This window comes from Desarmillaria tabescens, assembly GCF_030435595.1.
Source record: "Desarmillaria tabescens strain CCBAS 213 chromosome Unknown EV420scaffold_42, whole genome shotgun sequence".
In the NCBI taxonomy this organism is placed as follows: domain Eukaryota; kingdom Fungi; phylum Basidiomycota; class Agaricomycetes; order Agaricales; family Physalacriaceae; genus Desarmillaria; species Desarmillaria tabescens.
In genome coordinates, this window is record NW_026848341.1 from 186297 (window position 1) to 208688 (window position 22392).

The following is a 22392-nucleotide window of genomic DNA, read 5'->3' on the forward strand; positions in this document are numbered from 1 at the left end:
GATACAAGGTGCGGGAAGACCTGGAGAATCGATCACGGTCTCATGCGGTCTGAAGAGTTTTGGCCGGATCCAAACGATGTTAACTTCAGGGAACAATCAAGGGCCATGCCCTGATGTATCTACCGCAACTTTCTCCAAAGTGGGGGAACTTTGTAGGAAGGTTCTGCCGCTTGTGCTGTGAGCATCGCCATCTGAGCTCGGCCGGGTGCGCTTCAACGGAGAACCCTGCTTAACAGAGTTCAGGCGTTGGAAGACTGAATTAGAGTGCAGGAATTCGGCGGATGGGGCTGTGTGTTTCATGCGCCTTCGACGTCGGAGGAAAAAGAAGAGAATAAGAGCTGCGATAGAGAGAATGACGACCCCGCCAATAACGCCCCCGATAATGGCACCCGTGTTTCTGTGGGACTTTGTCGATGCGGCCTGAGCGCTTTCGCTGTCTGAGGAAGAAGAAAGTGAAGTGGATGATGGAGAAATGTTTTCTGCGGATGTTCCGAGAACGCTGCTAATTACACTCGTGGCGGTGATGGACGTAGTGTGGGTCTGTGTTTGCCATGTTGTAGAACAAGAGGAGCCTTGTGGAGCACCGGAGCTCGCTGAAATGGATACTGTAGTAGTTGATGAATCGGCAGCACCTTTCAGAAAGTGAGAATATACTCTCGAGAGTTTCCGTAGACGCCTTACTGAACGATCCGGGTGGGACGCACTCCGTCTTTGTCCCTGAGTCTCCTCTACAAGGGTTATTGTTATTGCGATCATTATTATTGCCCCGCAATTTTAACGGACTCTGAGGAGTAGAACTTGAATATCAGCAGCAGCCCCACGAACAGAATCGTGTGGACATACCGAAAACAAATCCGGTACTCCAGAAGATACCGAATAGACAGAACGTCTGTCCTGCACATTTTGAAATGGGGCTGGAGACATGGAATATAGTTGTGTTTAAACTTGATTTATAAACTCGTAAAATAGAAGAGAGCAGATGGGAGACGAAATAAAGAGGGGGAGACTCTTCATGTTTTTATTAACCCCAAACACAAAGCAACCTGGGGCGATGCGACGGTTGCGCGTCCTAATCCATCAAAAGATTTAAGACGAAAAAGTAGTAGATATGATGTCAACGATCGAGATCATCATGCCATCGGGGATCACCCCACGTGACACATGCAAGCTTTGCGCCGGCTCTCCATCATCGCCCAGACGCCCTTCATGAAGATCGTTCCCGTCCCTGTCCGACAGGACAACTACAGCTACCTACTCATTGACGAGCCTTCGAAAACTGCCGCCGCCGTCGACCCATACGATGTCGGCAAGGTCGTGTCTGCAGCAGAGACTCTAGGTACCAGAAGATAACCTTAGCGCGCTACGCTAACTGCTCACATCAACATCAGGCGTGGAAATCGTCGCAGGTATTACGACACATCATCACTTTGATCACAGCGGAGGCAATGAGGTGCGCAGTGCTCACCATCTGTTGAGATTGTATCGCTTATTAATGCGCTCAGAACTTTGTACGTTGTACTGCTATTCAGTTCTTCTGATACGTATCGAGCCTATCGCAGGCCGCGACCTTTCCAGATGCACCCATCTATGGTGGTAGTGAAAAGGTTCCTGCTTTGACGAAACTCGTCAAGGACAACGATGAATTCACGCTGGGAGATATCCATGTCAAGTACGTTTCAATTACTTCAGCAGTATCCTTGCGTAGGCTTGACAAAAATCAGATGCCTTGCTACTCCGTGTCATACCCAGGACTCTATCTGCTACTACGTAACCGATACAGTTAACAAACTGCACCCTGGTGGTGTGTTCACGGGAGACACGCTCTTTATCGGTGGTTGTGGTCGCTTTTTCGAAGGGACAGCACCCGAGATGATAACAGCTCTGACGTATCTTGGCAAGCTTCCTGACAGCACGCTGGTTCTCAACGGTCACGAATACACCGGTGGAAATGTCGCCTTTGCCAAGTCTGTTGAGCCTGAGAATCCGGCTATTGACCGGCTCGCCGGTCTCGTAAAGCAGAACAAGATAACGACTGGGCTGACAACCATAGGAGATGAAAAACAATGGAATGTTTTTATGCGTCTAGGGAGTCCTGCTGTTCAGTACGTTTTCGTTTGCTTTCCTGGACGTTTTCTCAACAAAAGCTTGCAGACAAGCAACATCAGAGACTTCAGAGAGTGCAGTCATGGCCAAACTTAGGGAAATGAAAAACAATTTTCGGGGGTGAGTCGGATAGCAGAAGTGAATACTTTACTGGGACCATTAAGATGTAGCCCATCACGATTGTAAGATAAGGATTCAGCATTTTTGGAATGAAGCAACCTGTATTATCCGAATTGAGACAAGCAACCGGGAGAATAAGTAGTTGTGGACACAATATTTGAGCGACGAAAAATAATACAGTCCCGAATGAGAGATTGCAGTGTAAATAGTCAGTTAACCCAGTCCGACAGCTTTCGTGACTGCGGCACGGGCATAGGGGATGTACGACAGCGTATACCATGTATATGCCAGGTACTCGATGATAACGAATACTGCCGACACATTAGCGGGGGCAGAGACACTAAAAGGATATCAGACGTACTTAGGCAAAGAATCTGAAATAAGACATAGTATCAGCAATCCGCATCTACCAAGGACGGTTTGGGCACGTACATCGTTATCCAGCACGAATGCAGCGATAAATACCAATACAATGGATCCCAGGAACACGAAAGTTGCGATAACACGAACAGGCTTGAACATCTGTACAAGGGGTCAGTGCCACCAGTCAGCCGTGCATAAAGACCAACTTACAAGCTTGAGTTGCTTGAAAAACTACAGAATCCAGAGTTAGAACCGAGTGTAGAGAAGCAACCCGACGCCACGCACCCCAATCAAGAACCCCGTGCCGACGAGAGACACAATCGTTCCCATAACATAGAGGACTGTAGAGCGTATCTCAGAACCTAGAATAGATGCATTAGCAGCAAAACGCACCTGCGAATATACCCAGCTGCCCGATGAACAGCAATATCGACCCCAGCAGACTAAGCACAAAACCAACCACTAAACTAGATTATCTCGAGGCTCAGAACGGGCGGCGAGTACAGCACAACACGTACTCACCATCCTATGAAACCATACAACCTCGTTGTCCTCGATAGCCCTAAAAACTTGAACGCCGAGTCTCCTTCGAAGAACTGTGTCTCAGGTAGGGTACTTGTAGCGGTTTCAAGGTTGAGCCATCCTTTTGCCATTGTTGGATTCGAGAATCGATGAGTGCGAGAGACGCTGATGGGCGCTTGAAAGAAGAAATGATGGGTAGCTGTACCGTGCCAGCAGCGGATGTGGAGAGCAAGGTCGAAGAGTGCTTACCGTACGGTTGCTGATGGAGATTTCAGGCCCAGGTCCGGCGCGGCTTGGACACACAAGACAAAACAAAGTGGAACCAAAATTGAACGGTATCAACACGATACAGATTACATTTCTTCAAGCTACATACAACATAGGAAAATGCAAGAGTACAAGAAAATAAAAAGATAACTCAAACGAAATACATCTGGTTTGCCATGTTGGCATTGATAGGAGTAAAATGCTGACGATAATACTCAAGGTCGTGTTCCTGCCCAGACTGAGTGGATTCTGCATCAAACATAGGGATATCAAAATGAAACTTTGCACGGCGGCATACGAGCTGCGTGCAACGGTTGGTCAGAAACAATCGTAAGACGAAAACAAGCTTACATCGGCATCTGGCAAAAACATCAGAACTAGCACAATACGGAAAAAGAACGACGTACAGTATACGGGCGCAGGAATTTTGACTGATCGTGTAGACCGGGCATATACATGGCAGAGCGCATAGCTAGTAACACAGTCCATTAGAAGTGAAATGACATGGCCAACGAGACCAGGTACACACGTCAGTTGCGCAATTGCCGTCACAGCCTGACTCCTAGCGCGGACGATGTCAGAACTTTCATTGTACGACGAGCATCAACGTACCGGTCCTGGAATGGTAAATCCCTATAGATATCATCATGCAGGATAGTATAATGACCGGGAATACTTGCTGTAAGGTGCTTGTGAGCAGGGGAAATTTTACTGCAGCGAGTTCAAAACTAACTTCCTTTGAGCCCTGCCTGTGACTGAAGATAAAAGTCGTCATAGACAGGATGCTTCAACTCTGCTCCGGTATTACTTATCAGAATCTCTCAATAGGAAGAGAACTGCATACGCACCATTGTCAACAAAAAATCCTGCGTGGCAGTTGGCGGACCTGTCACCTTGACCAGGGTTGGGAAAGAAGCGGAAATGATGCCTCTTTGTCACAACCAGGAAGGTAAGTTTGGGTCGTTGATTTACACCTTTACCTTGATAGAAATTTCGAACGGCAGCTAAAGTCGGAAGACGTAAATCTTCAACTCTCACAGCACAAATAATTTCGTACCATCGAGAGACTTTTGCATTTCTTCCCTGCGGACAATCTCAAATTCCCCCTCGGAGACACCATCTCGATAGAATATGAGACGTTGAGGTAGCTGGCCTTGATTCTTCTTATAGAACACCTCGAGACAGGACTGCACGAAAAATGACAGTCTTTGAGTTTGTCGAAATGAAATAGCTCCAAAGGCTCACGTACAGTGACCATGGACTCCAAGTTCTCTATGATTTCCTGCCTCGGCCTTTGGATTGCCATCCTCGCAGTGTACTGAGCGCCATACAGGTCCGTCGATGCCACCACAGATGCAACCGATGGAGCCATGCTGCCGGGCGCCGCATGACTGACATCCGCACCTGCACTCGTGTCATTTGATGCAAATACGGACGCAGATAGGCCACTTACCAATGATCATGGTAGGGACGCTAGCGAAGAATGTCATCGCAGGATCTTGAGGGACGAAACCCCGGCCTGCCAGTTTTGTATTGATTCTGATGTATCGATTAGCATGAATGATTCTTCAAGGTTTACAAAAACTTCACTTGAGAATCAGGTTATTGTGATACTGGTTGGATTGTCTTGCATTGTACCCCTGGCGGAATTTCCGTGTCCAGCGCTGTTCGATACTACTTAGAGCGTTGAAAATAATTGAAACACTTGGCTTACCACACACTGGGTAGGAATCCCATGAATGACGTCGCCTGCGCGCTTGACTGCGACGTACAGATCCGCGGCATTTTCTGGTAGAACACAGACAAGGAGCTCTGCCCTGATGGGAAATCCGATGCGGTATAGAGTCTTATTAGAATCAGTCTCTTCAAAGTCGAGGTAAAGTTAAAATAGGCAGCCTACCGATGAAATACTCTCTTGTGCGTTAGCATCATGATTTACTTGCGGCGTTGAAACGGCTATGCCGGAGCAGTATTTGAGATGAGCGCAGATAGTGCAAGATACTACTTACACATTCCTATGAAATTATGTTAGTACATAGAAGTTGGTCATAACTCAAAGGCATACCTATAACCCTCATAGCCTCGGCCAAGTCCATAGAGAACTGCTGTATTATACTCCGATCACTGCCAGTGAGGTTGATAACAGCCCAAGAGGTCAATCGAGCCGGCGTATGGAGTGGCTTCTTCATTATGTCCCATGTACCACCCTATTACCTCCATGCTCATAAATCAAAATAATGCCAGACATGTTTGTGACTTACGTGGTTAGCATGGACCACCCTCGTGCCATTCTGTCCCTTCCCGTATGCTAGCGTTGGCCTAGGAAGAGCCTTCCCAGCAATTCGGAGAGGCTCGGGATTAATGTTAATACCTGCGCCTGTCAAAAATTCGGACTGCGTGTGGCCTAAATATTTCCAGCCTTGCCGTATCATTCGAAGTCGGGCATCAGGGTCCGAGGGAACTACTTTCAGTACTTCTCGAATGGCCTCTGGAGAAAGACGATTCTAAAAAAGTTATGAGTATGAGTAGTAATCGATGAATCAACAAGACGATCCACTGACATCATATAGTTGCTGCGTAGCCATGCAACAGGCGATCGGTACGACAGTTTGTTGCCCAAATTGAACGCCTAAGGATCCCGGTCGTATATGGATGTTATACGCAGATCTAAAGTGCTCCTAAGAAGATTTTGAGTGAACGGAGAAAAAGAATCGAATGAAGATCGTACAACGACCGTGATCCGCCGACCATCTTTGTCGAAAGTGATAGCACCGGCTTCCCTTACCAGACCCTTGATTCGTTTTGGCCTGGCAGTCGGGCGGTGAGATAATATCACCTTCATGCCACGAAGGAAATGGCGCAGTCTTGAAAATTGACTTTCCTCTAAATTTTCCAATTGGCGGGCATCGCGCAAACTAAGAAATTCAGCTGATAAGTCTTCCAAACGACGTTCAGGAACACTTGGGTATTCTTGTTAAAGATAGATCTTCTGATGAGAGAGTATTGACTTACACAGCGGCAACAGTGACATCGACGTTAAGCACGATATGGTCTTTCACCAGTCTGACACTCCTACATGATCATTGGTCGATGAACACTTTAGAGGTGAGGTCCGCAGTGAATGAGCACGTACTGAAAATAGCCGCGCCAAAGTTCTAAAGGTGCTATAGACCGGGGCGTTTCTATCAAACAGATGTTGAGTGAGTATACACAGTACTATGGCAAGGCGGCGAGTAGACGTTGCATACCTTTTCCCTCGCGGATGTAAAAGCTCGCAGCTTTATTAAGTGCCGTTCCTGACCTAAATAAAGCACATTAGTTATATAGACATCCTACTGCATGAGAATATCAACCTACCCTCTCGGATACGCCTGAACAGACATATTAAGCATATTCAACGCAGGCGCAGTGGCAACCATTGCTTGCGTATTGCCTCGGGTAAGTTGTCTCAAGATTCTAGGGGAATTCTCATTACGATCTGGCTCGAGTAGAACAAGTTGAACATACCCAATATTTACCTTCCCGGCCAATGTTACAATGACCGAAACATAACGAGGTTTCGGGGAATCGACATCCCATACGACATCCGCCTAGGTAGTATAGAATTAGATCGACTCCTGGTATGCCAAGGAAAGGAGAAACCTTCATGCCAGATCCTGGTATGTCGTACTTCCTCCAAGAAAAGAGATTCTTTTTGCCATCGAAAACTAATGTCATGGTTCAGTGTATGAAGAGGACAGTCGAAAAAGTCGAACGTACCTCCAAGCTTTGTGAATATTTTCGGGGCGACTGAGGTCTGCAGACGCACGATAATCTCATTGGCCTTCGCAGGTCCGAGTTTAAACTCTCGCCCTGTCCGGCTTTCCCATTTCGGCATGATTACTACAATGAATTTTAGCGAGGCTCGAAATATAATCTAAAAAGAAGGTACGAACCGACTGTAGCGAGATCAGATATCCACAATGATAAGCACTTGAAAGAAAAACTGGGCGGCTTACCATCATATTGGTAGACTGTGGACTTTTCGGGCCATTGAAGTTTGAATATATTAGCGGTCACAGAAACGGGAGTGGCTTGATTGGAGTGTGCGATGAGAGACATGGCGGGCGAAAGGCAGGAAACGGGAAATGTAACCGGGGTAACAAAGGCGCGACCTTATTTATTGGGAAACATGATGACATGTGACACGTATCAACGAGCACGTGCTATTTCGGTCCCGACTCGTCGATGGCGGTGAGTCAGGCGCAAACGGCGTTCTGACCTCCAGTTCTTCCGTTTACGTCCTAGCGAGTCTCGATGCTTCTCCAGATTGGTACGAAACACGGAGCTTGAACTATTCAATTGGTGACTTCGTGTAATACCCTTGAGCTTCGCGTCTTCTTGTCCAACACTCACACATATCCGATACAGTTATGATCCCCCCGCAGATGCAGGACTGGAGGGAAGCTTTCTTGAAACGTCCATGTTGATGCCAATCCAGCGCGTGCTTCTTCTGTCTTTCATATGCTTCTGGAATGTCAGTTGCAAATTGCTTCTCGCATCTGGTGTATGATGTATCTCTTCGTTCCCACCACTCCTTCTCGAACTGGGGCCCAGAAGACTTGACCATTCTAAACTGAAATGACCGTCAGTAACTGTTAACGACACAGGCGGTTCATGACGAGATAAACGAGGATCATTGAACTCGCAAATGCTTTCACCTGGGTTTCGGTCTTCTTCCCGAATCTTCTTTGGACATCGGACATCGCTCGTAGCTGGCTCCCTGCGTTCAAAATTGCTCGATAACCTAACCAAATTCCACAAATAACGTAGGACAACTTCACACACACAATGGAACCTGCCAAGCCCCGGACTGTGTCCTACGCGCAGAGAAGGGATGGCACTAGCTCCAAACGGGACTTATTCGGGAACTTTAACTTTGTATCCTCTCGGTTGTCATTTTCTTCAGGAGACCGTCTTCCTTGCCCGGTGCAGTGTCGATATGATCCGTCTGTACCAGAACCCGAAGTAAACAGTCATATTCTGCAAGGACTTCCATCCGGTGGTGGCATCAAAGGGAAGAGTGGCAGGTCCATTGAACGACATCCAAGCGGTATCCCAACAACTGTGAGCGCCATCACTTCAACATCACCAAGGCCGCCGCTAGCAGCGACAGAGGACAGGACAGTCGTTGCCCCATTGCTTAGGCCACGGAGGTTTCCTCGGCATTGGCAGGAAAAATTCCAGCAGATCCAAGACTGGATACACGATACACACCAGGCTACTAATAATTGCTTTGATGAGGTGTCCCATCGTCCGTCTCCATCTTCGCCACTTGCGAGTGTGCACCATATGCCTCTTCACTCTCGATCTCCTATGACGATATGCATCCCATCCGAACCCTCGACGCGCACTGATTTACGCCATTTGACTGTACTGGGATTATTGAAGCTATCAAATCCTCATAATTCTTCATGGACATTGCTTCCTCGTTGCCCTCCCTGGCAAACCCCAATCTGCATGTAGTCCTCAACTGGAAGAGTGAGTGATAATGATATCTTCACAGAAAAGTTCTAACTGACCCATCTAGCTTGAACAATTTAGGTCAATTTGTCGCCGTCTGGCATTGGAATATTATGCTGAGCAAACAGTCGAACGAGTAGAATCGGAACTTCAGGTTGCAAAAGTTCGATTATCCGGTGCTCAAATGAGAAGGAGAGGTGCCCAAGAGACTTCAAAAAAGGCGGAGCGAGGCGAGCTTGGAATCGATCATGAGAGGAAATGAAGAGAGCAAGCACGCCCGAACGATAGTGACGAATGATGCATTATGTGGTGATTACCTTTTTTTATTTCTTTATTTCCCCCTTGCAATACGTAACAATGTGAAATCTCTGATTCGACTGTTCATCGACATCCCTCAATTGAAATGGATTGCACGAAATAAACACTGATTGTTGCAGCATCGTTCTTCTATCTCCCCACCTCGACTAATCCACAGTAAGAACCATCTATAATTACATGCAATTTCGTTAAACAAGGATTCACTGCCAAGACCATTGAGCAGTTTAGTACTACAAGCAACTGTCAATTCTCTCAGTCAACACGATACTTAAAAATACTTTGAAGATATGTTCAAAGATCTTGTTTCTTCAGCTGTATCCTTACTGCGAAAGCAAGGAAAGAAGGAGGTTGGACGATCCGCGATCCTATAGTCTATCACCCAACTGCGTCTGCCTGGGAGAGCCGTCCCGTTCCTCTGCAATGGCGTGAAAGAGTCGCGGGAATCCAAGACTTACGTGTTATACATCATGCCAACCAACTCAGAGGCCTGGAGGCGAGGCAATCCTTGCGAGAAAAGAGATGGGGAAAGATAGTTTGCGTATGTTACAAAGGCACCGTTTCTTTCCTCGAAGATGCAGATCACGATTTAGGCATCGGCGTACATTCCATATACGTCTGCGTAGGGTCTACTGGTAGCGCACAGAAGAATCCTAGGGACTGGAAGGTTGTCCGAATTGCTGTCAGACAACGAATCGAACATCATGCAAGTGATACTCACCTGCATGGTGGTAAATAACTTCTTGGAATTCATTTCTATTGTTATACACTCTTTACCATCAGGAGAGTCAGAAGGACGGCAAATGGTGGACCGTGGTGAATCTCGCTCTGAATCAAATGTGTATTGCGACGAAGGCCTCGTCTGAACGTGGATCAGTCTACATATTATTGGCGACATGTGAGACGTACTTCGATGAATGATTTCAACGTCTGCAGCGCATCTTTCTCTTCAGTTTTTTTGCCTGCGTTCTCGTTGCTACCCTGAAAGAAGCTGAACAGACCCATCGTCGTCGTCGAAGAGAAATACTAGGCGCTCGTCCTATATACGTCATCAGTTCATTTCGGCCGGAGATGCCGGGCCGATGAGATCAGGAAGAGTTGCGGATCGGATTTCCGTTATTGCATTTTTTTTTTCGAGTCATCGTTGCTTTTACTCATACCACGACAATGACTACCCCCACCCTTTCTAGCTCGCCCCCCTCGCAACCCCACGGTGCCGGAACTGTAGGTGCTCCCTCTATCGCCCCAGCGAGATCCTCGGGTGGTGGAGCCAGCAGTCTTGGAACGTTCGGTGTAAGTCGTATATACGAGCCGGATCTTGGTGTCAGAGTGACGAGCTTGTCTAGGTCAAGTCTGGTCTAGCACAGATGCTCAAGGGTGGCGTCATTATGGACGTCGTGAATGCAGAGCAGGCGCGTATCGCAGAAGAAGCAGGCGCATGCGCCGTCATGGCGCTTGAGCGTGTCCCGGCTGATATTCGTGCAAACGGAGGTGTTGCCAGAATGGTGTGTCCTCGCCAAGTCTTCTTCGCATCTTCTAAGCTCGGCTTAGAGTGATCCGGCGATGATCAAATCCATCGAAGCGGCCGTCACGATACCTGTAATGGCGAAAGTTCGTATCGGCCACTTTGTCGAGGCACAGATTCTCCAAAGCATTGGTGTCGATTATATTGATGAATCGGAAGTACTCACGCCTGCTGATGAGGAGAATCACATCAACAAGCACAACTTCAAGGTGCCTTTTGTATGTGGGGCTCGCAACCTTGGGGAAGCTTTAAGACGGATAGCCGAAGGTGCAGCTTTCATTCGGACGAAGGGTGAGGCAGGAACAGGAAATGTTGTCGAGGCGTGCGTGCTGCCTCCCCATTGTACCGGCATTATCCTTAATAATCCCCTGCAGCGTCCGCCATTCGCGAACCATCATGTCTGAAATCCGCAAGGTTGCGTCCATGTCAGAGGATGAGCTATATGCGTACGCGAGAGAGATCCGGGCGCCATTTCACCTCCTTAAGGAAACCTCTCGCTTGAAACGACTCCCCGTAGTGAACTTTGCTGCTGGGGGTATTGCGACACCCGGTACGACGCCTGTTTCAATGTTCTGAGCACCGCCCGGAATTGACGATTGTTTTGTTGTCCTATCAGCCGATGCAGCTCTAATGATGCAACTGGGATGTGATGGAGGTGAGCTCCAGCATTGCATCATGCAGATCCTTGATCATGATGTGTTATTCCCCATCAACAGTGTTCGTAGGTTCGGGTATATTTAAGGTATGCCTCCCCGCCCTACCCATTATTTTGATCATTGTCGCCCGCGGTCATCTTGACTCCATATTCATCACATCATGGCGCTCTGATGCTGATTTTTCATTCATAGTCCGGAGACGCTGCGAAGCGGGCTCGTGCTATTGTCCAGGCGGTGAGTGTTCGGCCTTGTGTTAATAGCACGTTGTCCTTACAACGAACGTGTGTAGGTGACGCATTACAACAACCCCAAGGTCCTAGCTGATGTTTCGGCGGATTTGGGCGAAGCGATGGTTGGGTTGACGATGTGAGTCTTTTCTTGACGCTTGTCGATCTCGTTCGCATCTGCATCCGGTTCATGGTTCATGAACATGTGCTGTTTTGTTTCTTCCTACTGGGTGCCATGATGTTTGATCTCGTTCAATGCGGTTTCTTCGCTCTTGCTGTTGTCTTTCATTGATTCGGCGTTTCCGTGATACTTGTCATTTCCCTGTTCTGTGTTGATTTTTGATGTTTGATGGAGTCGTTTCCATTCCGCGTACCATGCTGTGTCTTTGACCAATCACTGACTGCGCGGCCCTGTATAGCGACTCGAACCTTAAAGGTGGCCGTCTTGCTGACAGAGGGTGGTGAGATAATGGGCATAGGAGGCCGTTGCAAGAATTAGGATTCGGAAGTAAAATAAAAGATGCGGGCTTAGCGGTCATGTCGGACTCGCTCGCTATTTATTCTTAGGGTAAGCAATGTATGTAGACAGTGATGAACTGTTATTACTACTAGTATTGGGGACCGTGAACAGTATGGGCTGAAACATCAGCAGTTGAAGTTACGTTTCGGAACAGCAGTGGTCAGAATATTAAGACGACACGGAACTGTAGAGCCAACACGGTTATGAACCCTGGACACGATGCTTGTTCAGCCCTCCGTGTGAATGGTCACAGCCAGTCTGAGAAAATAGGGAAACTGAGTTGAGAGCAACATTACTGAGAAGTTTCCGGACCGCTCGACGTCGCGGTCAACGTTCCAAGCTTGGGCCGCCGTAGATGACAAATGCACCGGCGCTGTCAATGATGTTGACATGTGCGCCATCGTTCCCGACGAGCGCCCCCTCTAGTCTGACCCTCTAGACTTCTTTCGTTCTTCCCCCATTTTCATAGAAGTACCGGCCCGCAGTCGTGGGTATTGCCTCGCGTTTAATATCGGCAACCCGTCCATCCCACAGCTTGTTCCGGTTATCTCACTAACTCAATAGGCGTATCAGCTTACACCATGAGGTTATTCGACATCGCAATGCGATCCGCAAGTATTGGTATGTGATTTTACACAGTTGTCCGCAAGTAACTCTGACCAAGCTTGCCCACAACTATATGGAACAAGATCTGGTGACTACTCTATTGAGAGTGAGATCCATTGCAGTGTACATATGTCGGGTCTGAGGTATAACAGGTGCCTAGCATCTGCAAGATCAAGTGAATGGTGATCTTCTGTTGCTCGGTCGCGTTTCGGCGATCGAAAGTCTTGACGCCAATGCGAATGAATAACACGAGTATTCAAAAGTGCTGCGTGAACAGAAAGCTGTACAGGCAATCACACAGTGGTGCATGCATGCCAAACTGCGGTCTCATTCGGGATTGCGTGTGGACGGAAATGCTTGGAGCCTATTATTGGCATGGCATCAGGCAGGACTACTACAGCGGCGGATTTTCGTATAGGCGAATGCTATGGCGCGAAAGGGCCGATGACACAGAACTGACACGGGAACTAGTTACCCGGATGACACGTCGTTTGGGAAATTGAGTGGTACGATAGAAAGCGGCAAGGTGGCTTGATTGATGGGTAAGGTAGATGGATGCAAAATGCGAGCAAGCGATGGATGGATGGCTATGGTACATGTGATTGATGTTGATGCATGAAGACCGAAAGTCCAGGAAACTAAGGGGGAAGGGTTAGACATGCGATCGTGCTTGCAGGGCACACTTACGGAAAATAATAAAAATATGCAACACCGACCCGGCTCCTCTTAGTCCAGAGTGCCTGGTCCTATGTTTACTTCCCGTGGGCAAGCCTTGGCCTGCTGCCTGGCTGCGGATATGGATTCTGTCGAGTCTTATCCTTAGCTCGTCGCATGACAGAGACCGGTTCTTTGGGACGGTAAGTGTACGGAGGGTGAGAGAGGTCCTGGTCTAGGTCAGGCAGCGATTTGAACTGCAGAAAGGTCGGTGAATGGTATGGCAGAGGCTTTGGCGCTATGAGGGGCGCTGTGCAAATGACATATACTGTAGATGCTGTAGACAGTAAGCCGTTGCCGTCGACGACGACAGAGAAGGGCGACGTACGTTGTTGCGACCAGCACATCATGTTCATGTTGAGGTTGACGTTCATGTTGGGAGGGAAGAATGGAAAACGGGTGGCGACGCACGGCATTTATAGGGAGGAGCGCCTGGGATGGCTTGGTTTCGGAGATCTGCCATGGATGTAATTTCAATGGCATCTTGGGCGCAGCTATTTCCGGACATTTGATTCACTTCCACGTTACGTCACATGTCACACGCCTTTCACCTCTTTCTCGATGCTACCGTCCAAGTCAACAGCATCACTGTTATACCACGTCGCCCGTAACTCCCGTGGTTCCCTTCCCGTATACACAGATATCAGAAACGCGGGAACTCGCCATCTTATCCTAATAAGAAATGTCGACGGCAACATTTCTGTATGTCTTTTTCTCTTTCTTTTCTTTTCACAACAAAAAGTAACGCAATCAAGGCCTTAGCAAACGACATAACAACATCCCTGTTGAACAATGATCCTTCCGCCAGTGTTTCCATAGCCCGCAATCGACATCTCGTCATCAGGGCACACGGCCTCGTTTCCAAAATCCAGATAGCACAGTGGCTGGCCGAGAAGGGTTTTTAGCCCCGCGTGTAGTTGGCATATCCTTCTGTACTTCACCCCCTTCTCGAATGTATACGGCGCGACAATCGCTACTGCGCATTCCGGTACATGTTCATATGCATGTACTGATCAAATGAAACAGCTCTCCGGCGCATGACGATCATGAATGTTGACAATACTGTCCAGCTGTTAATTTTGAAACGCGTACGCCCTAGATTCTGGCGCCGGGTTTCACGACTGCTACGCGTTACATTCTGATATGAATTACCAAAGTCTCCGGTCTTTTATTCTACAACATGCGAAATCCGTTGCTTCCATCGGTACGAATTCCGCTGGAACTTTCTGGCCTTATCATCGGTCCAGTTTTCGTGCGATACTATGGCTTCGAACCTCCGTTGATTTCATCATCATCATCAACATCTTGCCTCAGCTATTCATTCTATTTCGGGCATCTCAGACGAGTTTCGTGCAGACACTCCTGGCAGAAGGCTAATTAGTGCCGGTTAAAATACAAGGGAAACAATTGGAGTTACAGATGACATTTCGACCCAGGCTTTGACCACAGCAAAAATCGAGGGAACCCCGACTCATTTTGCTATGGGCGAAAGCCTTGATCAGAATTTGATCTGCTATACACCCATATTCCCAGGCTTTTGTCCCATTGGAAACAGTCGCTTACCGGGTGTGAGACGGACGAGACTTTGATAGGCATAAGGGGCACGTACAATCCTATATTTCACACCCTGACAGCGGCGCGCGCTAAGGGCGGAGCCTTTCAATTAGACATAAGGTACGGAGTAAGTATATCATGCAGGCTCCTCATGATCAGTACTCTAGAGCTGCTAGGAGAAGAGTATGTACCTGAAGAGATAAGCCCTTGCACTAGTGAGCTGGACATTTGAGGTCATGAACCGGATGGTATACATATGACCTCCCTTATAGAAGGCAAAGATGGAGTGGGTGGAATTCATGATGGCCAGCCTTGTGGAATCCAGAAGTTAGATACGGCATTTCGGGGAGTATATAGCTCCCAAGAATAAACACTCTCCCCTTGTTAACCGTAACGGAGGGACAGCACCTAGCGTTCAGAACGGGCTGCGGCATAATCACATAATCCACCCTGGTGCGGCAGAGCAGCCAGGCGGGACATCGGATAAACGCACGAAAGGAAGTCTAGGATCGAACTTTGATCAAACCTCAGACAGTACCTTCACCGAAAAACGGAATCAACGGATGCTGAAAAGAATCCTCGCACGCTCTCCGCTTTAATGCGCTTGCGGGTGAACAGACGGGAAAACCTCGTCCAAGAGGAGATGAGGCGGAAGTTGCATGTCAGGTCGCGTGAGTTGGAACGATAGGGTTGCCGCAAGACGACCTCCCTATTTTCTTCAACAGAATACGTCGGAAGCAAACACTTTAGATCGACATTTATTTAATAGAAGAGTGAGTAATCCGTTACCTTGGAATGAGACGGGAGAACAGCGCTACGACCATCACAACCACCGTGGTAAGGGAGCATAGAAGATCTTGAAGAACGATGGAGAATCATTCATGTGCCATTGCTCTCCCTCCCCATCTCTTCTCGTAACTATTCGATTCCAAACTCGCTTCGCTTTGAAGCCTCTCTAGTACGTCTCGCTTGGAATATCATTCCGAACCTTTACGGACCGAAGTCCGGATGAGTCTTGAAAAACGGCGGTTGAGTTAGGGCTTGGCTGTTTGAAGTGAATCATGGTTCCTTCAATACCAGTGAAAGAGCAAAATAGGTGCGCCACAGGCTCAGCTGAGGTATGCAGATAAAGGAAGGGGGAGGTCATACAAACTCGACACGGGTGGGCAGGGAAGCAGATGATTGGACGCATCAGAACAATTAACGGATTGATGCGCAACACGTACCCAGTTTTGGAATCTTGCGACTCTTCCATGGGACGGCTCACCCAGGAAACGGACGCAGCTCATAACAACAGACTATTCTCTGCCACCGGTGTTATTTTGTTCGTGTAGGGGTGATGGCACAGGTCCGCGAAGCGAACCAGATAAGATTTCGACACACTCACATCTCCGAATCTCCCAAGCTCACAGGGTCAGATAGGCTGCTGTCGAAATTGATGTCGTGTCATTCTTGCGCAAAGTATAAGAAACTGTCAAAGATGGAATCAGATTGTCCACGCTAGCTTCGCGAGAGCGGAACATATATTTGTACATGAACAAATTATATCAAACGCCCTTGGTATTCGTCGAAAGGACTACACTACGAGCTATCACTGCGGGCGACGAAAGAGATAAATAAGCAGCGTACCTTCATCTCGCAGCACAATAGACTTGAAAGCCTCATAGCAACGAACAAGAAGCTCACGATTGGGTAGAGAATGCATGCCTTCGCTCCTGTGCCTTGACGGTACACGCGGGGTGTGACAATAAACAACGGTCTCAGTAGCTGGATATTGGCCATGTCGGATAGAATGATCAAGTTCGGACGTCACGGCGATCTTATAGAAAGTCGGGAAGGTACCAACCATGGTGATACCTGGTATGATTTGGACTGGCAACGAATTGAGGAACAATCGGGCTCGCCGTTTGTTGTTCTCCTGGAATGCAGCGATGGCTTGTGCAATCAGCTAAGACTCCGGGTCTATAGGGTTGATATGTGATTTGTCCTTTTGGACAAGCAGCAACGCCGATAATGTTTCAATGTTCAAAAGACAGACATCTGTTTGCGCATAGACAAACTCGTCGCATATAAGGAGACGAAGATTCTTCCGGGTGCGAACCATAGTATCCTGCCTTTCATACCCTAGGAAGCGTAGCAGCTCAGCGGTAAAACCGACCACAGCAGATTCTTCCCCTTCAGTGACGGGGGCTGCCAAATCCAAGCGCTTGAGAAGTGGACTCGATGCGGCATCAAGTCCGCGGCCTGGCGTTCCACATTGGTGCTGAAGAAAGTCCGCTGGACCATGGTAAGCGAGAAGAGGCCCTCCAAAGAAAGTGTTCTAGTCCTGCTCCTTGAAGACGATGTTATACGCCTCCAAGTCGTTTATCGTCCAGTCACTCCCAGACTTTGCGCTTCTGGTGAGATGGGCCATGCTTATAACTGGAAATCTGAGCTTTCGGTGAGATATTGCTCTTGGGTTCTCGCTGGATCCCTAGTTATTGCACAACGAGTTGATGGTGGTTGGTATCAAAGTTCAACTTGCAAGTTTCAAGTTTCAACTTCAGTCTCAGCTTGCGTATTGTCACGGCCTTCGGCACAATCGGCATTTAGTGCCGGCGAAGCCGAAGAAGCAGACCGTTTTCCCAACATGCTCACCATTCAGGATATTATAGGTTATTGGGATTTGTACAGTATGTATGTATCCAACTATATATTTCTGGCCTGTAGTCCTCGCAGTATTAGCCGCTCCCGAAATTTTACACTCCGGCAACAGGCTGCCGTTGCTTCGAGTCGCCGTGCTAACTTGCCTTCACCGGCACCGCTTTAAACAATTCAAGGTCCCATGACATTAAGTGTATGGTGAGGTTACTTATAAACATCTCATGGAACTCTTCCGACTAACCATAGCTTGTTCTAATACTAAAGGATGTTGAAGACTTGAAATTAAGATTTAGCGAAATACGGCATTATTACTCCGATACCGCTGTCAATAAATTATTTTCCTTCAGCCTTATAAACCGCTCCTCTATAGCATGCAGGAATCCTGTGTACTCATTGATCCCTCACCATCGACCGTTTGGGTCCCAAACGCGATATGACCCGAAATGGGAAGAGTGGTGGATATACTTCCCCTCTGTGTAGCCACCGCTGCCTGACGAAGTCCCAGCAGTAAACGACAGCACATTGTGCTGTGAAAGACACGCATCAATCTGTTTTGTCAACATGATCAGGATGTGGCAGCCTATTGTCTAGGTGGGTTTAGCATACGTGTCCAACAAATCCAGCATATCATCCTGCACAAAAATCAGATTGATGATGTGCACTCCGGCCAGGGACGATTCTTACCGGAGCTAAGAGAATGACAAGCACATTTGCCAGCGCCAAGGCTAAGACGTCAATGAGATAAAGCCAGCAAAAGTCGAGAATCATCCGCTAACGAAATAGACAGATGTAGTATATAACTCCTGGAAGTAGTAGGCATTAATAGTGGGTTCTCTATAAGTTCGGGGATTGACTTCAACGAACCATCTCGGAAGAATGTGGATACAAGGGCATTCCTGGACCCTCGAACTACACAAAGGATTAGCAGACGTTACGGAATACGCAAGGTTCAGCACACGTAATCGAAGGGCCTTCCAAACGTGTAATACTAGTAGTACTGTACAGAGGGTTCAGAATTAGTCGTTCAGAAAAATGTTCAGCGCTACGTACCGGCTTCTAGCAGCAACAGGGAAGCGAAGCATACAAAAATGACAGGACTCTCACTGGCCAAGTAGCAGCCCGGGAGCACCGATGACGGTTGGTATTCGACTTGCGAGAGAAAGGAGTGATGAGCTGTGGAATACGGTGGGAAGCTAGAGGAGCGCACTCACAAACAGTTGACTTCATGAATGTAATGAGAACCCAAATATTCGCGGATACCCAAATCTGATACATGTTGCTTGTATCAGTCATTCTCAACACAGAAGGGCAGGTGGAACATACCGCCCAGACCAGACCAAGCCCATAAACAGCTCGTTTGTAGTTCCCATACAGGGCACATGTGCGCACAATCAGGATCACTAGGAAGTTGTATAATAGTTAACTGGCAGGAGTATCAATACCGTTATGAAACTTACGCTCGGATATCGCAATACCGACACCAGCGGACACTACGACCGACTAAATTGAAATTTGCGGGACCGCTGATGAGCGCGCGCACCAGTGGATATATTGTTGTTGATGAGGCAAATCTGTTATATACATGGTGAGCTTCGTAGAATTAAATGGAGGAAAACGTTGAAGGTACCTTCGGATCTGCTCGGGGTTGAATATGTTCTGAGAATTGAATTTTCAGAATGCATTCATTAGGGTTGTCAAAGTCACAAACCTTGTAGGGCGATGGCGACATCAATGATTGGGAAATATCGGCTCATGAGGTAGAGAATCTTCACCAGATTCCAAGGTGAGTGCCATATGAGTGTAACCTATTATTGTATTAAGCACAAACCCGACGAGAAGAAAATGACTTACTTCCTGTTCGAACAGCATTGACCATTCGTGTATCTACAGTTGATTTCATTGTGCAGTGGTCCAATTCGAACGAGAAGGCTCACAAACCATTAAAGTCGCACTTGCGACTAATACAGCTATCAGTAGAGTGTATATATTGCTACCAGTAAGTTGAATTTCACCGACCTAGAACGTACTGAACAAAAAGTCAACAACTGTCGTGTGTAGAGCATGAATTGAAAGACAACGTACACTGACAGCCCTAATATCATGAAGAGACTGAATGAAGATGTGATAATCCATAGGAGACTGAGAGCTGTCCAGCGCCGAGGTGTATTTATCTTAGTAAAGTCACGTTTCAGATACAATGATGCTGATCCGTGATTGATTCTTGAACAACTATTGGGATCACTAGAAAGTACTGGGGAGGTACAGTCAGGTTGTCTTCTTCGGGCGTCGGTTCTCCCTAGGTTCTCCCACCGGTTTGAAAGTTGTGGTAGCAGCCAATCGAAACGAGTCAACGGTCGCATGAGAAGTCGGGTATGAGTATGACGGTGGATAAACTGAAGAGCGGTATGATTCACATCAACTTCCAGAACACAACGAGTTGATAAATATATTTCGTGTTATACAGTTGGCCTCTAGTACTCACACTGGTTTGACAGCTGATTCGAGATAACGGGTTCTTGTGTCGCACGCATTTGATCACAATTCTTGTAAGCACTCCACACCGGTTTTTTGCCAGGACTTTACGAATGCACAGCGATGAGGGCCCCACTGTCTCTCGGGATGTTCTGGGGGCTGGAATATCTCTGTCTGTGTCGCCGAATAAGCATTATTATCAGTATAGTTACGGAGAGGGACTTGCAAATTTGCTGTATGTACTGGTCCGTTTGCGAGCTTAGACAGATAATCATGCTGTCGTAGACTTCGAAAGAGTCACCAGTAAACAAGCAAAAGACGACGAACTTGGAGGTGTGAGTCGATCCACGTGGTGGCTGTGTTGAAGCGAGTTTGCCGCCAAGTTATTCGCCAAACAACGTCCCCGCAATTTGCTATGAGCGGTCGACTCGCATCTTTCCGAGGTCCTTCAACGCCTAATTCATCCCCGGTTCAACGGCAACCCACGACCCCAAAGTCACCAGCCAGGCCCACCGAGTCAACTTACCATCGAAAGCTACGGACGTGCTTACTCGAATTACGCGGAATAACAGAGACATGGGATGATCTCGTGCTCGTTGATGGATTGAAGGCTGCAAAGAGCCTCGTTGATACTAGGACTGAGCTAGAGCACGTTCTTACGCGTCTTTACCTTGATGCGCTACTTATTTTTTCGGTCTAGCAATGCCCTTTCGCTGATTCCGGATCGACGACCAAGGACGCGTATAGTCGGACCGAAACTGCTGATCATGGACAAGCGGATATCCGAGCTAGATGCAGTCATAGCGAAGCTAGTGCGATCCCAATATTGCTACTATAACGCGTACTGACTGGTATGCTTAGCAAAAGCAATTTCGCAAAATGAATACCGTTATCGACACCATGGAGGGCCTTGTTGCAGAAGCTCACAAGAATAAAGGCTGGAATTGGGTGCAGCATGAACCGCTTTGGGTGACATGGTCACTGAATAAATTTGGTATGCGACTCAAGCGTATAAAGGTGCCTTCCGTCTCAACAAATGTTTCCTAGTGACCTCTATACCAGACATTCTTCCCGTCTATCATCGTGAACTTACCACGCATAAGGAGCTTGTCGATTCTCTCCGAAGTCATTCCGTTTCTTTCGACGACTCTCGCAGTGCCATTACAAAATGGACCGAGCAACCGTGGATAGAAGTTTCAGGCTGGGAAGCCAGATGGGAAGATATATGCGTAGTAGAGATTGATCGATGGGAAGGATCATGAAGGTATGTATAAATCCGCGTCTATACTCTAAAGATTAACAAATGGTTCGAACGAAGTCGACTTGAACCCCGCTTCGAATGTAAATGGCGCCGGGTTGGGTTGGATCATCGCGACGCTGTTTTGGTCTCAAGGGGCGCTCTTCGTACACCCGAGGATTATTACACTCTTGTCAAATGCCTGGGAGGGTGCAATGTAAGATAAATCTAGAGTCCTCGTTAGCAATTCAATATCATTTAGGATCTTCAGACACGCACTATGCAATCAAGAAGTGTGCTTTGGTGTCGAAGACGTCGAATTCTGCAACCATGACCCCCAGAAATGTGAAACTCTCATTTTCACGCCTTCCCAATTGTCCAACGCAGGTCGCACGTCAAGGTAGAACGACAGATTGCTCTGCGCCCCTTGACTACGCCCCGTGTAAAAGTCAATTATGTACCGTGTGCGCGTCCCACAGCGATCCACAATCCAGTCATGCCTGTCAAATGGTGCCGCATAGCTACGAGGCAACGGTCAAAATTTATAATGCGATTGCAACGGAATCACGAAACGTACCCTAAAAACGACTTGCACCTCGCCTTGGGGCTCATATCCCCTGGTCGCCCCTTGAAATTGACGAGTTTAACTCCACCACAAGCTTCGCCCCCGCGTCCTGCCTCCCACTTCATGATCTCCGCCCACGCCCGCTCGTTGACGGCATTATGTATCGGTACGATAGTTTTCATATCCGCGGCCTGAGGATTATGGTTCTTGCGATCCATTGCTGCGAAGAATTGAGCCTCTGACGGGTACACCCAGTTTCCGTCTGTAGCTTTGGGAATGGAAGAGAGCTCGCGCTCCGTCGAGAGGTGGGGTGCGGAAGTGGATGGTTTGGGCTGAGAAGAGGAGAACAAACGGGACCATATCGAGCTAGAAGACGCTGATGAGTCGTGAGATAATGCTCCATGGTCGACTGGACATGTCTCCGTTTTTTTCTGCGCGCTGTGGTCGACGGGACAGCCGGACATCGAGGCACAAAGTAAGA

The 22392-nt window shown here is 47.8% G+C and overlaps 11 protein-coding genes across 11 annotated transcripts; 4 read left to right on the forward strand and 7 right to left on the reverse strand.

The window, feature by feature from the left end:
* Positions 1-96: 96 nt before the first annotated feature.
* Positions 97-924, reverse strand: EV420DRAFT_1647450 (uncharacterized protein; the record flags this gene model as incomplete). Its single annotated transcript, XM_060478043.1, has 3 exons — positions 97-632; positions 682-784; positions 844-924. 3 exons carry the CDS (start codon positions 922-924, stop codon positions 97-99), a joined length of 720 nt encoding a protein of 239 aa, XP_060326407.1.
* Positions 925-1156: 232 nt separating this feature from the next.
* On the forward strand, positions 1157-2346 carry EV420DRAFT_1567334 (beta-lactamase-like protein). The gene is made up of 6 exons (XM_060474105.1): positions 1157-1336; positions 1389-1450; positions 1503-1508; positions 1560-1669; positions 1722-2102; positions 2152-2346. The coding sequence occupies exons 1-6, from the start codon at positions 1162-1164 to the stop codon at positions 2225-2227; spliced, it is 810 nt and encodes a 269-aa protein (XP_060326408.1). The 5' UTR covers positions 1157-1161; the 3' UTR covers positions 2228-2346.
* EV420DRAFT_1567337 (Got1/Sft2-like family-domain-containing protein) lies at positions 2347-3404 on the reverse strand. Its single transcript, XM_060474106.1, has 7 exons — positions 3109-3404; positions 2980-3053; positions 2872-2927; positions 2797-2817; positions 2656-2745; positions 2585-2597; positions 2347-2534 (listed from the first exon to the last, which is right to left on the reverse strand). Exons 1-7 carry the CDS (start codon positions 3237-3239, stop codon positions 2437-2439), a joined length of 483 nt encoding a protein of 160 aa, XP_060326409.1. The 5' UTR covers positions 3240-3404; the 3' UTR covers positions 2347-2436.
* Positions 3405-3426: 22 nt separating this feature from the next.
* EV420DRAFT_1567340 (Piwi domain-containing protein) lies at positions 3427-7501 on the reverse strand. Its single transcript, XM_060474107.1, has 22 exons — positions 7374-7501; positions 7135-7257; positions 7018-7082; positions 6883-6965; positions 6733-6831; positions 6388-6447; positions 6104-6335; positions 5937-6053; positions 5637-5879; positions 5441-5582; positions 5276-5331; positions 5090-5221; positions 4966-5039; positions 4829-4914; positions 4625-4779; positions 4433-4562; positions 4224-4379; positions 4109-4168; positions 3988-4054; positions 3905-3937; positions 3790-3847; positions 3427-3676 (listed from the first exon to the last, which is right to left on the reverse strand). The coding sequence occupies exons 1-22, from the start codon at positions 7474-7476 to the stop codon at positions 3527-3529; spliced, it is 2424 nt and encodes an 807-aa protein (XP_060326410.1). The 5' UTR covers positions 7477-7501; the 3' UTR covers positions 3427-3526.
* Positions 7502-8066: 565 nt separating this feature from the next.
* On the forward strand, positions 8067-9027 carry EV420DRAFT_852981 (uncharacterized protein). The gene is made up of 2 exons (XM_060483718.1): positions 8067-8895; positions 8945-9027. Exon 1 carries the CDS (start codon positions 8206-8208, stop codon positions 8878-8880), a length of 675 nt encoding a protein of 224 aa, XP_060326411.1. The 5' UTR covers positions 8067-8205; the 3' UTR covers positions 8881-8895; positions 8945-9027.
* Positions 9028-9570: 543 nt separating this feature from the next.
* EV420DRAFT_1483549 (uncharacterized protein) lies at positions 9571-10197 on the reverse strand (the record flags this gene model as incomplete). Its single annotated transcript, XM_060469996.1, has 4 exons — positions 9571-9610; positions 9651-9682; positions 9914-10054; positions 10102-10197. The coding sequence occupies 4 exons, from the start codon at positions 10195-10197 to the stop codon at positions 9571-9573; spliced, it is 309 nt and encodes a 102-aa protein (XP_060326412.1).
* Positions 10198-10327: 130 nt separating this feature from the next.
* Positions 10328-12220, forward strand: EV420DRAFT_1567349 (vitamin B6 biosynthesis protein). The gene is made up of 9 exons (XM_060474108.1): positions 10328-10485; positions 10539-10697; positions 10744-11039; positions 11092-11267; positions 11334-11372; positions 11434-11459; positions 11566-11607; positions 11663-11739; positions 12020-12220. The coding sequence occupies exons 1-9, from the start codon at positions 10360-10362 to the stop codon at positions 12063-12065; spliced, it is 987 nt and encodes a 328-aa protein (XP_060326413.1). The 5' UTR covers positions 10328-10359; the 3' UTR covers positions 12066-12220.
* A 4121-nt stretch (positions 12221-16341) lies between these two features.
* Positions 16342-17407, reverse strand: EV420DRAFT_1630923 (uncharacterized protein; the record flags this gene model as incomplete). Its single annotated transcript, XM_060476135.1, has 4 exons — positions 16342-16588; positions 16624-16942; positions 16991-17314; positions 17336-17407. 4 exons carry the CDS (start codon positions 17405-17407, stop codon positions 16542-16544), a joined length of 762 nt encoding a protein of 253 aa, XP_060326414.1. The 3' UTR covers positions 16342-16541.
* A 409-nt stretch (positions 17408-17816) lies between these two features.
* EV420DRAFT_853206 (uncharacterized protein) lies at positions 17817-19908 on the reverse strand. Its single transcript, XM_060483719.1, has 17 exons — positions 19720-19908; positions 19654-19663; positions 19576-19595; positions 19489-19521; positions 19346-19442; positions 19265-19293; positions 19178-19208; positions 19095-19127; positions 18961-19037; positions 18849-18903; positions 18688-18786; positions 18596-18634; positions 18502-18546; positions 18414-18440; positions 18322-18362; positions 18244-18269; positions 17817-18185 (listed from the first exon to the last, which is right to left on the reverse strand). Exons 1-17 carry the CDS (start codon positions 19768-19770, stop codon positions 18002-18004), a joined length of 897 nt encoding a protein of 298 aa, XP_060326415.1. The 5' UTR covers positions 19771-19908; the 3' UTR covers positions 17817-18001.
* A 580-nt stretch (positions 19909-20488) lies between these two features.
* EV420DRAFT_1567378 (uncharacterized protein) lies at positions 20489-21648 on the forward strand. Its single transcript, XM_060474109.1, has 5 exons — positions 20489-20757; positions 20810-20921; positions 20971-21103; positions 21157-21373; positions 21428-21648. The coding sequence occupies exons 1-4, from the start codon at positions 20525-20527 to the stop codon at positions 21369-21371; spliced, it is 693 nt and encodes a 230-aa protein (XP_060326416.1). The 5' UTR covers positions 20489-20524; the 3' UTR covers positions 21372-21373; positions 21428-21648.
* On the reverse strand, positions 21633-22375 carry EV420DRAFT_1483553 (cytochrome c/c1 heme-lyase; the record flags this gene model as incomplete). The annotated part of the gene is made up of 2 exons (XM_060469997.1): positions 21633-21867; positions 21924-22375. The coding sequence occupies 2 exons, from the start codon at positions 22373-22375 to the stop codon at positions 21633-21635; spliced, it is 687 nt and encodes a 228-aa protein (XP_060326417.1).
* Between the last annotated feature and the right edge of the window lie 17 nt (positions 22376-22392).

Coding starts and splice junctions, on each gene's coding strand:
- EV420DRAFT_1567334 (XM_060474105.1), top strand. CDS start 1,162: ATGCAAGCTTTGCGCCGGCTCTCCATCATCGCCCAGACGCCCTTCATG. Junction 1,337..1,388: donor GTCTGCAGCAGAGACTCTAG/GTACCAGAAGAT, acceptor CATCAACATCAG/GCGTGGAAATCGTCGCAGGT. Junction 2,103..2,151: donor CTAGGGAGTCCTGCTGTTCA/GTACGTTTTCGT, acceptor AAAAGCTTGCAG/ACAAGCAACATCAGAGACTT.
- EV420DRAFT_1567378 (XM_060474109.1), top strand. CDS start 20,525: ATGAGCGGTCGACTCGCATCTTTCCGAGGTCCTTCAACGCCTAATTCA. Junction 20,758..20,809: donor GATACTAGGACTGAGCTAGA/GCACGTTCTTAC, acceptor TTTTCGGTCTAG/CAATGCCCTTTCGCTGATTC. Junction 21,104..21,156: donor ATGGTCACTGAATAAATTTG/GTATGCGACTCA, acceptor AATGTTTCCTAG/TGACCTCTATACCAGACATT.
- EV420DRAFT_1567349 (XM_060474108.1), top strand. CDS start 10,360: ATGACTACCCCCACCCTTTCTAGCTCGCCCCCCTCGCAACCCCACGGT. Junction 11,040..11,091: donor ACAGGAAATGTTGTCGAGGC/GTGCGTGCTGCC, acceptor AATCCCCTGCAG/CGTCCGCCATTCGCGAACCA. Junction 11,608..11,662: donor CTCGTGCTATTGTCCAGGCG/GTGAGTGTTCGG, acceptor GAACGTGTGTAG/GTGACGCATTACAACAACCC.
- EV420DRAFT_852981 (XM_060483718.1), top strand. CDS start 8,206: ATGGAACCTGCCAAGCCCCGGACTGTGTCCTACGCGCAGAGAAGGGAT.
- EV420DRAFT_1567340 (XM_060474107.1), bottom strand. CDS start 7,476: ATGTCTCTCATCGCACACTCCAATCAAGCCACTCCCGTTTCTGTGACC. Junction 6,448..6,732: donor GTTCAGGCGTATCCGAGAGG/GTAGGTTGATAT, acceptor ATGATCATGTAG/GAGTGTCAGACTGGTGAAAG. Junction 5,332..5,440: donor CGAGGCTATGAGGGTTATAG/GTATGCCTTTGA, acceptor GCTCCGGCATAG/CCGTTTCAACGCCGCAAGTA.
- EV420DRAFT_853206 (XM_060483719.1), bottom strand. CDS start 19,770: ATGGATTATCACATCTTCATTCAGTCTCTTCATGATATTAGGGCTGTC. Junction 18,547..18,595: donor TTGGAAGGCCCTTCGATTAC/GTGTGCTGAACC, acceptor TCCTTTGTGTAG/TTCGAGGGTCCAGGAATGCC. Junction 18,186..18,243: donor ATGCTGGATTTGTTGGACAC/GTATGCTAAACC, acceptor TTGACAAAACAG/ATTGATGCGTGTCTTTCACA.
- EV420DRAFT_1567337 (XM_060474106.1), bottom strand. CDS start 3,239: ATGGCAAAAGGATGGCTCAACCTTGAAACCGCTACAAGTACCCTACCT. Junction 2,818..2,871: donor GCACGGGGTTCTTGATTGGG/GTGCGTGGCGTC, acceptor TGGATTCTGTAG/TTTTTCAAGCAACTCAAGCT. Junction 2,746..2,796: donor TTTTCAAGCAACTCAAGCTT/GTAAGTTGGTCT, acceptor CCCCTTGTACAG/ATGTTCAAGCCTGTTCGTGT.